The sequence below is a fragment of the Ascaphus truei genome, chromosome 3, assembly GCF_040206685.1.
Source record: "Ascaphus truei isolate aAscTru1 chromosome 3, aAscTru1.hap1, whole genome shotgun sequence".
In the NCBI taxonomy this organism is placed as follows: domain Eukaryota; kingdom Metazoa; phylum Chordata; class Amphibia; order Anura; family Ascaphidae; genus Ascaphus; species Ascaphus truei.
Window position 1 is genome coordinate 104302899 of NC_134485.1, and position 12265 is coordinate 104315163.

General features: G+C 43.4%; 1 protein-coding gene across 1 annotated transcript; it reads left to right on the top strand.

Moving 5' to 3' along the window:
* Nucleotides 1–1828: 1828 nt before the first annotated feature.
* DHRS13 (dehydrogenase/reductase 13) lies at nt 1829–10662 on the top strand. Its single transcript, XM_075589237.1, has 6 exons — nt 1829–1876; nt 2315–2455; nt 6903–7021; nt 7475–7598; nt 8261–8572; nt 9859–10662. The coding sequence occupies exons 1-6, from the start codon at nt 1861–1863 to the stop codon at nt 10119–10121; spliced, it is 975 nt and encodes a 324-aa protein (XP_075445352.1). The 5' UTR covers nt 1829–1860; the 3' UTR covers nt 10122–10662.
* Nucleotides 10663–12265: the final 1603 nt, after the last annotated feature.

The following is a 12265-nucleotide window of genomic DNA, read 5'->3' on the forward strand; positions in this document are numbered from 1 at the left end:
ACACTTGGGTGGGTGGGAGGGGGCCAGGGACACTTGGGTGGGTGGGAGGGGGCCAGGGACACTTGCCAGGGACACTTGGGTGGGTGGGAGGGGGCCAGGGACACTTGGGTGGGTGGGAGGGGGGGGCAGGGACACTTGGGTGGGTGGGAGGGGGGGCAGGGACACTTGGGTGGGTGGGAGGGGGGGGCAGGGACAATTGGGTGGGTGGGAGGGGGGGGCAGGGACACTTGGGTGGGTGGGAGGGGGGGCAGGGACACTTGGGTGGGAGGCAGTGACTGGGTGGGGTGACTTACCTTGCCGCCGGACGCTTTCCCCTTTTGCTGGGGGGGGGCGTAGGCAGTTGCAGAGGCCCCGCGCTCTTCCCCCAGGCATTTAAATTAAATGCCGGGGGATCGCGTGAGGCCCCTGCAACTGTTTACTTACCGGGATTCAGCCGTCTGTGTTGCGTCGCCATGGCAACGTGGCGTCAATAGACGCCACGGCACCATGTGACCTGACGTCACACGCCCACGCAGCGTCATCTGCCGCGGCTGAAGGTAGGCAGGGGGGCGCGAGAGACGGGGGCGCAGCACAAAAAGTTAGCGCTCCCCTGCTCTAGCATACAGAGACAGTGACTCTGTCTCATATCCCCCTCCCCAGCGTAACATTGTTCTGTGGAGCGGCCCATGCACCATTACCGTGCACAGCATCACTGTCAGAGACTTCAATCTCTCCTTTTTTTCCCCTCAACTTCTAATTGAAGAAGCTTTCAAACTTTCATCCAGTCTTTTTCGTGTCCATCTAATGTTTGGATTCAAGGACCTGGTTCTCCTGGACCTGTTTCTCCTTGGTGAGATGTCTTTTTCAGAGAACCTTTTTACTTCCACCAGCCACTTTGTGAGGGTGGTACCAGGGAGAGGAGGCGGGAGGGAATTACTCTTGGACATGTGCAATAATATACACATTTATTCACATTTCAAAATCGCTTTGAATGTATGTTATTATTTTGGAATATAATAACTCTTACATGCTAACTGTTTTATAAAACATATAATAATAATAATAATAATAATAATAATTGCATGTTCTTGTATAGCGCTGCTAGTGTTACGTAGCGCTTTACAGAGACATTTTGCAGGCACCGGTCCCTGCCCTTTGGAGCTTACAATCTATTTTTTGGTTAACAAAACACAAAACCCCAGCAAGCTCTTTTTGGGAACCCCGAGCCCTCACAAAATATATATATATATATATGTATATAAGTGTCAAAAATGAGTGCTATTGAGCGTGGCATATGTATACAACAGACGACAGCTCGCAAGCTTACAACGCTTTGGCCAAAGGGTTAAACTAAATGACCCTTTTTCAAGAGAATATATAAGTATTTTACTGTGTATTTGTGTCATGTTGGATGCAGCATTGGGCTTCTCTGTCATCTAATCTATGTTTTTGGTGCCTGAGGCACAGGGAGATAAAGTGACTTGCCTAAGGTCACAAGGAGCTGACACCAGGAATTGAACCAGGCTCCCCTGCTTCAAACTCTCAGTGCCAATCAGTGTATTTACTCACTGAGCCACTCCTTCTCCCTGTACAAATACAAATTATTATTATTTTTCGATTATCACAATACTGCTATAAAATTTACCACGCGGTCCATGCAAAAAAAAGTACAGGAACTGTGTTCCCCCTGGAAAAAAAGCCCTGAAAATAGATCATTTAATGTTATTATTTATTTCAGAGAATAGTTGGGACTGCTACAGCAGTACTGTTGATTCACATTGTTCCTGTGGTACTGTACCTTTAAAAAGGGGAAATAAATGCTTTGAGAGTTTAAAGTTTGACTCCAGCAGGCATCCATAGATTTGCAGAGGAACTACCAGCATGTGTTTTGAGCGATGTAATGCTTGCTCTGTTGTGGGAAGTGGATGAGAGGCCCCGTGGGCTGTCAGGGGGACATGGCCATCTGCTTCCCTTTTAGCTCCTAGGAGGAATATAAAGTCAGGAGCTTCTAGCATTGTATTTAAGGATGAGGAAGGCAGCCTGGTGTATGCCTAGGAGAGGAAATGGACAGTAACCAGTGATCATTAGGCTGCGCTTATAGTGTCGGCGACCAGCGACGCTGCGTCAAAACAAATGCATTTCCGCCGTCGCGTGTGCTTATAGTAAGCGTGGCGCGACTGAGCGACGGCTTGGTCACGATTCCTGGAAGTCATCTTAATTTGATTTTTACAGCGACCGCAGCCTGACGTCACCGTCGCTGGCACTATAAGCGCAGCCTTAAGCAGGTACTTGCGCTGTGAATACAGAGTGACTTCTTTCTAATCCGCCTTTTCAGATAAGGTGGAAATCATGACAACTGTCCTGCTGCTGTTTGGGATCACACTGGGAATATATGTTTTCATCTTCTACAACTTCATCAGTGGGAGACAGTGCAAAAGTGACTCCAGCCTGAAGGGAAAGACTGTGATAGTGACAGGTAAGGGACACCAAGGTACACTGTAATTGTGTTTATGTATAAAGTGCTATCCAGGTACATAAGCGCTTTACAATACACGTGACACAATGGGAAATGAGCGCTTCGGACATGAAACAATAGGAAAAAGATAACCCTGCCCCGCAGAGCTTACAATCTAAGGGCTCGTTCAGACAGGCTGCTACGGCAGCTTTCTAGCGTTCACGCCCCCGCCGCTTGCTCCTGCATCACAGCGATCTGTGCTCAAACGGCAAGAGCAAGATCGCGGTGTTTGGGGGAGTGTAATGAACGCGTCACGGAGCTGGTTCGCCTCTATTGGCGTCGCGTGACTGTAGCCGCACAACCCAAATTTGTGCGCGCACGCCACATCGCGTTCTGTCTGAGCTCAGCCTACGTGGCATCTTTCCTGGTTTTAATATTGATGTGTATGAGTGATGGCAGAAGGGGATACTACTTATTTGCAGTTTACAGGTAAACTATTCCAGGTTTTTTCCAAAGTAAAGGGCACCTGTTTAAATTGAATAATATTAAGACAACTGGAGGTAAGTTTAGTCATATGCTATATTGTTTTGAATGGCAAGATATTATTTTTCAGGAGAAGATCTCAAATGTATCTAAATCCTTTTTTTTTTTTTTAACTAAAATAACCACCAATCACATGTAAATGGTTTTCTATCATCCCAGCCTGCTAACATCCAAGTTATTCTAAGCTGAACATGGTATCACCAACTGTTTTATTCCTTACTAGGCATTAGAGACCTTATAATTCACCTCCGATGTAATGGGTAACTTTAGCAAAACTAACGTGTGTGGTTTTTTTTTGTTGTTTTTTTTTTTGTATCATGAGACAGCTTTAAAAAAAATAGCCAAGACGGAGTAAGATTCCACTCTGATTTATCATGATATTCATTTTTTTATTTTTATTTTTAAACCTTCTCCTCTGCCTTTTGAATTACATTTGGCGTTTACTCAGGGGAGACTAAGAAGTTGAAGTAATGGGAAGGGTTAACTCTTGCAGTGGTGATGAGGTTTTTGCCACTGTATACAGCTGGCTACTATATTAATAATGAATATGTCAACAAAGTTTGGTCCATGCTACAGTTGTTCACCCAAAGATGTCATTCTAGGCCAACTTTAGCTGTTGTAAAAGCCCAGACTGGTGGAGGATGTCTACTGTATGAAAGTACCTTACATATAATATAATATTCCGCCTGTTTAGACTTCTACATTTGAATCCCCAGTTTTCTTATGCTTTAGGTTTTAAAGCCGCAATCTGCTTTTTTAAGTGTGTGTGTGTGTGTGCCCGAGCTGGTGGGGATCACCAGGCGCCCGCAAAAATATGTGCGCCCCAGACACAAAATGGCTGTGTGGTGAGAACGGGCCAATAGAAAGATGACGTTGCGGCTTTCTACAGGTGTCCCTGGCAGGCGGCCATGTTTGTAGGTTTTTTTTGTTGTTATTAAAACGTCAAAAATAAAGTCCTTCCGTTCTCGATCCGCGAGATTCCCGGAAGTCAGGATATCGTGGATATATAAATTAATTTAGGGTGGGATTGCCGCTTTTAATAGGGACAATCTCAAAGCCTGTCCTGGATGGACATAGGGCTCAGGCTGCAACTCTCTCTTCCAAGCCAGGGTTCAGGGTTAAACCCAGGTCAGTGGAACATGCTGACCCAGTTCAGTTTTTAACCTTTTCTTGTCCCAATAAAATGAAAGGTCTTTCAGTTCCAAAATGCTTTGCAAAAGAAGCAGCAGATAAGAGGAAATGTATTAAACACAACGGTTGTGATAATTTTAATGGACTGACAATATTTTACGTTAACAAGATTTCAGGAGATAAACTCCTGGCATTGGGTTACCAGATTAGAGTGCATACATCCAGGCCCATATTTACAAAGTTGTGCTATGCGATGAGGCACCTTCTGGCACTGGAAGACCCCTTACCGTCCATTCAAGTGAATTGGCTGCAATGTGTTTGTGACGGGAGCTTTGTGACAGGTTATTAATAATACTAATATTAATAATACACCAAAATATATATATATATATATATATATATATATATATATATATATATATATATATATATATATATATATATATGCAAATATAGCTGTGTGCTCATCTGCATGTCTTAGGCAGGTCTGCAACATATATATATATATATATATATATATATAATTAACTGGGTTGAACTGGGACGAGACTTAGATATGATAAAATATAATTTATTCCTTGATAAAGGTGAACACAACAGATTATACAAATAACAGGCAAAATATAGAAACTTACTTAAAGATTAGGACAAGAAAGCCATCAGGATACAGAATGGGCCATTTCTTCCATATTTCAGCTGACATCACAGCAAGACAGGCAGGTCATGAAGACTTTGCATGAAGACACTGAGTAAGGGGTGACTCTGACTTATATATCATTTTAACCCTTCTCTACACTCACGGCGCCGAGCCGTCTAGCAAAAGTCCTTTTGAAGCTCTTTGAAGCTGATTTTGGACTTGCAAGATATCACACTTAAAAACCAAACAGTTCCTAGTTCCTGCCTCCAACATAAACAATTAGGCACTTTAGCCTTTGATCACCAGGCTATGTAAATTCTAGCAAGATGTTCTTCCTGCTCATTATCATAACAGAGGGAGTTTGCAGTTTGCACAACAGACTCAAAATCCCATATACCCTGTAAATAACTTCATAACTTCAGTTCAGTAGTACATACTGGCCCGTGAGACATATTAATACATTCCGTCACACCTGACGCTCCCAATGAGACTAAATATTACCATGTAGTACTAAAATTAAGAGAGAGATTAATATCTGGCTCTTAGTATCTGTTAGATATCAAGTGTTTAGAATCATTAGTTGGGGCTAAGTCCCACGAATACACCTATGTAACTCTTAGCACGTTCAGCCAAGGCAATCTCATAATATTCTTATATTTAATAAGGTCACCCATTCTAATTTTCTCCTTGGGTAGCCGCACCCCTTGCCCCCATCAATAAATCCTTTGAAGCAGGGACCCCTGGGTAGGGGACATTTGTCACCTGGTTTTAGATTACACACTCAATGCCCCAGACCTCTTAAAGCAGAGGCATTTGTAAGTGTGAGTTATAACGCTCACAACCCACTCTAGCTTCCTGCAAACAGGTATTACCATACTGTACACTAAAACCCCTTCTGCTTTTCACATTCAACTTCAATCAAGCCTTTTGAAGTCCATATTTTCTGAAAAGACACAATACAGTTGTATTTTCTTAAACTGTAGCTTATTAACCCCTTAAGCCCCAGTGTGTGTGGTGCAGACACTGGCATAACCATAAACATGGGAACAGGGGAATATACATTTTCATGTTAGAACAAGGGTTAAATCACATTTCTGGACCTCAGCCCAGTTAACCCCTTGCTTCCCAGGTGAGAGTAGAGGGTGGCCAATTGGGGTGTAACCCCTTTAATCCCGGGCCAAATCCTCACGACCGTCACAGTTGTTTTTTTGTCGCTGGGAGGTGTCTTATGGAATTGCACCGTTTTGGTAAATATGACCTGTGGTATCTTCGAATTACACACACACATCCACTTTTTAATTTCTGTTTGGGAAGGGTCCTCTAAAATGTCAGGGTCACAGAGGACACCAGGATGAAACCTGTGTTGCTGGTTGGTTTATGGACCTTCTAGATCTAAACTGAAGATTTCATGTGTGTGCAAACAGCCCGGAGTTTTGAGCAACTGTTGATGCTCCGGGGGAAATACGGTTGTGCCGCTTTGTGAATATGCAAAGAAAAATATACACATTTATAAAGTACAGGCATACCCCGCATTAACGTACGCAATGGGACCGGAGCATGTATGTAAAGCGAAAATGTACTTAAAGTGAAGCACTACCTTTTCCCCCTTATCGATGCATGTACTGTGCTGCAATCGTTATATACGTGCATAACTGATGTAAATAACACATTTGTAACAGGCTCTATAGTCTCCCCGCTTGCGCACAGCTTCGGTACAGGTAGGGAGCCGGTATTGCTGTTCAGGACGTGCTGACAGGCGCATGCGTGAACTGCTGTTTGCCTATTGGGCGATATGTACTTACTCGCGAGTGTACTTAAAGTGAGTGTACTTAAAGCGGGGTATGCCTGTAATGTATTTGTTGAACACTGATCTCTGACCCTCTTGGACTTGGTTGGCCACCGTAATACAGTCCAAATGGAGACCGGTACAGAATTCACGCTGAACGTTTGAGCAACATTCCAGTCCCTATTGCGACTATTCTGGTACCGAAACCTTGATAAAAAAATATTCACTTTGCATAATGTGCCTGTTGCAATATGGATATTTTTTGTTATCACTGCTTAAATTAGAACACAGGGAGATACTTTTTACGCTAATCAGAGTGCCACATAACTGGGCAGTTCTCCACTTCTACCTTTTTTTTTTTTTTTTTGTAGGAGCGAGCGGAGGAATTGGAAAAATGACAGCGCTAGATATGGCCAGACGGGGCGCTCGCGTCATCCTAGCTTGTCGCGTCCAAGAGACAGGAGAGGCCGCGGTGTATGACATACGAAGAGTAAGTTCATCACCCACTGTAGCCTGTTATGTCTATATTGAAATATTTTAACACTGCATATATACACTGAGATCATGTTTTAAAGTTTGTCCTCGTGGATGTCGGTCAGTATTGTTTTCTGCTGTTAATAAGTCACAGACCCCATTGCAGTATGTTCTTTCAGGACTTTTCACATTTTAACCTCGTCTGTAACTGTTACATACGCGCATAACATATATTGTCTCAAACTGTCCATGAAATGTCTCTAAATATAACTTGTAACCTCTGTTCATTTAATGTAACCATGTATTATCATACAGTGTGTAACTCTGTGCACAGGACATACTTGAAAACGTGCGGTAACTCTCAATGTATTACTTCCCGGTAAAACATTTTAATAAATAAAAATAAACAGTATGCCGAGTTATACGAACAGAGAGCAGGTGCTGACCTGCTCCCCTTGTTTTTCTGCAGACATGTGGGAACAATCAGGTGCTCTTTATGAAGCTTGATCTGTCCAGCCTAGCCTCTGTCAGATCATTCTGCAAAGCCTTTCTCCATTCTGAACCCCGACTGGACATACTCATCAACAATGCAGGTAAGGCAGCGGTGCGCAATCTGTGGGGCGCGACCCCCAGGGGGGGCGCGAGACTGCCGACGGGGGGCGCGGGGTTTACAGAGGCCCCGCGCGCTTCCCGAAGGCACTTAAATTAAGTGCCGGGGGAGCTGCAGGGCCTCTGTAAACCATACTTACCCGTGGCTCCGGCGGCTTCCTCCCGGCGTCGCCATGGCAACGCGGCGTCAAAATGACGCTGCGAGGTCATGTGACGTCACGTTGCTATGGCAACGTGACGTCATTACGCCGGTGCGAGGGTAAGTTGGGGTTGGGGGGGGCGCGGGAGTGAGGACAGCCGGCAGGGGGGCGCAGGGAAAAAAGTTTGCGCCCCCCTGAGGTAAGGAACCGTCTGATGACTAATTCAGATCAATTCAGCTTTGAAACAATCCTGTGTTTAGTAGGATGTAGAGAGTCTGGTAGCGCAGTGTCTTCAGATTGTGTAATGGCTGATATCCATTTCCTTCTCATACTGAGGGGTGTCGTGGCTTTTATCCCATTGTGTTCACATAGCCAAAAGGACACTTTACAAAAGTAAATGAAAGACTCCTCTACAAACACTACATTTGTTTGAGATACTGAAGGGGGGAAAAAAAAATCACAACTAATAATCAGTTGCATGACACACTCTTCCTTACTCCACAAAGGCATCCAAGACTACGGCAAGACCGTTGATGGATTCAACCTGATGTTTGGCGTCAATCACTTGGGACATTTCCTACTGACGCTCTTGCTTCTGGACCGCCTCAAGCATTGCAGTCCCAGCCGCATTGTGATATTGGCATCCATAGCTCATGATTGGGGCAAGATTGATTTTAAGAATCTAAATCCACCCACGGGAAAGTGGTCAGACACAATGCAATCATATTGTGACAGCAAGCTGGCCAATGCTCTGTTTGCCCGGGAGCTGGCGAATCGATTAGAGGGGACTGCCGTGACTTGCTATGCTGTTCATCCAGGTAACATACTATACACAAACAGGTAACATTACAGAACTGTACGTATCCTCATGGTCTAAAGACTCATCTTTTTATGTAGGTGAAAAACATACTGAGGATAGGTGTGAAGTTGCAGCACAGATTTAGCTTTGCGCTGCACATTTTGACCCCATTATAAAGCCTGCCTTCTACTGTGATCGTGCAGCAAAATCCTCCACAAAGCAAACTCGCACAGTTTTCCACATTTGCAGTGTTCTTGTTTTCACACGTCATATAAATCTGTATGTTTGTGGGGTGTAAGGCATTAGCATATGAATAATTTAATCATGCTTTTTAGCCCTGCTTGCCCAGTTACTTTCAAGGTATCACTCTCTCTCTCTCATTTTCTTTTTGCAGCACTTTAGATTCCCATTCTTGTGCAAATTACAGGCATACCCCGCATTAACGTACGCAATGGGTCCTGAGCATGTATGTAAAGCGAAAATGTACTTAAAGTGAAGCACTACCTTTTTTTTTTTCACTTCGGTAGAGGTAGGGAGCCGGTATTGCTGATCAGGAAGTGCCTGTGTCCTACTCACAGGAGCATGCGCGAGCTGCCGTTTTCCAATTGGGCGTGGGGAATCGGCGCGTCACACAACTACGCACTTTGCTGTTGAACCAGGGCTGGCCTTAGGATGTGCGGGGCCCAAAGCGGCACGCTGGCAGCAGGGCCCTGCTGGTGGATGTGGTGGGGGTACATACCTTGAAGAGCGGCCCTCCTCCTGCTGCATCATGACATCACGTCGACATGTCATGATGTGTTGTCATGGCAACGCGTCGTCATGTCACCATGATAACTTGACGCTGCAGGAGCAGGGCCATTCTGAAGAAGGTAAGACCCCCCCCTCCCCCCCTTACCCCACACACACACACTTTGGGGTGGGGAGCACTTCTCCGGTCGGGCGGAAGTTGGATCCTGGCGCCGGGGGTAGGAGGGAGTGCGGGCCCACCGAAGGCGCGTGGCCCAAGGCAACCACCTTGCCCTAAGGCCAACCCGGCTCTGGAGAATCACAGGTTTAAAGTCCTTCATTAGGCTATAGTCCCATGATCAACATGCTGGACTGTGCTTGGGCTTGTCCTTTTCATGGCCAGAGAAGGCACCAGAGCACTGCTTTGCAGAACAGAGGTTGAACATTAACATTTATAGGAAACTTTTTATTAGAAACGTGGTCAGAAAATTGGTCCGACTGGATTTAATACAGAGAGAGAGAGAGCAAATGTAAAGGATTGAATTTATCTGAAATGTTTTCTCTTTCTTGTCCTGGCAGGGTTTGTGCACACTAACGTTATCCGCAATATCCCACAATGGCTAAGAGTAATGCTCTTTCCGCTAGCCTGGCTCTTCTGCAAAACACCTATGGACGGGGCTCAGACATCAATCTTCTGTGCCGTAGAAGACGGGATCGAAATGTACAGTGGACGCTTCTTTGCCAACTGCCAGGTTAAGCAGGTTAAGCCTCCCGCTCGGGATGACGCAGTTGCCAAGAAGTTATGGGAAATCAGTGAAGAGTTGACCGGATTGGTCAGCTGAATCTTCCCTGTTCTGTCCTCCTTGCAGATGCAGCCAGTTTCATTTTAGTTGCTGATCACACCACGTGTCCTGTTCTAACTCAGAATAGAGTTTGCATAGACTTCAGTGGCAGTGATAACACAGAATATCCCACCATAACTCGGCAGAGGGAGCAGTTAATGGCAATGCACATGCAAGTTTCTCCACCAACTAATATACCTACCAATGTTGTATTGCAGACTATATATAGTGCCACAGCGTTATCCGAATACATAGCATGTAAAATGTAAGAGATTTAATGAGGTTTAAGCAGATTAAAAAAAAAAAAAAAAATCATTAAGAAGTAGGCAATGAGCTGATGAGAAATTATTTTAAAATATACAAATCTCAAAATCCACTGCTTCATACTAAATGTTTAAACAATGTTGTAATTTTTTTTCCGTGCAAACTTGTCTGTGGTTACAACGCAAGCTAGTCTTCCACAGAAGTAACAATTACAAACAAAGAGAGAACAGGCACTGGTTACGCTATATAAAGCAATTAAAAATATCTCCCTAATACATAGCTGTGTGTGTGTGTAGTACTTGGTGATTATAGTTGTAGGGAAGATGTGTAAGTATATTGGAATCAACCGAGGTTCTCTTGTGGGGGGTTTGGTGGCTTCTCCTTTATTACTGAAATGGGTAAGGGCAGAGTTCTCTGTTCCTGCTGCACCCATGTGGGATGCCGAGAGTCCCGGGATTAGACTAAGTAAATGGAGCAGCATTCGGTGCAGATGCTGCTATAGCACCCCACTGCTTCCTCCAAATGGATGTAATGGTAATAAGGGAGAATTTTAATAATAAGCTAAATATATCACTTGTGGGCACATTCACATGTCTCCGACAGGTCTGCAACCCTGTGTTTCTCTATCTCTTAGCATACAATGCTTCAATGCAGCCTGGGAAATGACATGCAAATGAGTACTCCGTGTCACCTTTTACTTGATGTCCATTTTAACAAGGAGCCCTAATAATAAATAATATAAAAACATTAAACGGAAAGCCTATGCGTTTCGAACAGAAATTGTTCCTCCTCAGGGAAGTGAAAAAGAACTACACAAAATGTAGCATATTTAGAGAACATCAGAAATAAACACATAATGAAGTACTAATGGGGTAGTTAGTATTATTGCTGATTTAACGCTTATGTAGTAATATGATTTAAAAAATTAGTGATCTCAAACTATAACTACAGAGTGCATTTTCCAATGAAGTATACAAAAAATCATATATAATGAACCCATAAAAATGTAATAAATAATATAACCGTATATATAAATAGATTACTTACTTGAAGTGCTTAACAAATATAAACTAGGACCCTAAGAAGACATGGAATGGTTTGTAGTCCTACAAAAGTATTATAAATGAAAATACTTTTATGGTAAATAAATTAAGGGAAAACGGATTTGTTATTGGACAAATATATACTACCAATTGCATAAGAAAAAATAATAAAGGGTGTATTGACTGACTGTAATAAATAATACTAGACTAAAATTCCTCAAGCTTATAATCAAACCAGCAAATCCTACTACTTTTTTATTACTTAAGTTTTTATAAATAATTTTTCAAAGATGAGGGAAGGGGATACATAAATGGAAAGGGGGAACATGGATACATATAGTCAAATAATATCACATCTGGGAAAGAGTTGGGGGAGGGGAGAAGGGGATAGCATTTGTACATATATAATATAGTGAACATCAATTTAGATACAACATAAATAACAATGTTCAGAATATTTTAATTTAGATATGGGGATTATACCTGCATGTCGGAACCAAGGGGCCCAGATCTCCGAGAATTGCGATATGGAGCCATCCAGATAAGCTGAGTTTTTCCATATAAACTATATGCCAGATTTTATTGTTTATTAGAGAGAGAGAGAGAGATCATGTGGAACAGTGATCTCAAGGATCTTATTTATGAGGGCACTCCCCCCACGCTGTCTGTATTTTAGGGCATGACCAGATTATATGCAGTATTTTCCCCATTTCACCGCAGCCACACAAGCACAATGGGGTGACACCTGGGAGAAAAGAGTGTAATCTAGTCGGGGTCATATACCATCTGAATATTAGTTTGTATATATTCTCCTTGATCACAACACATGATGAGTTT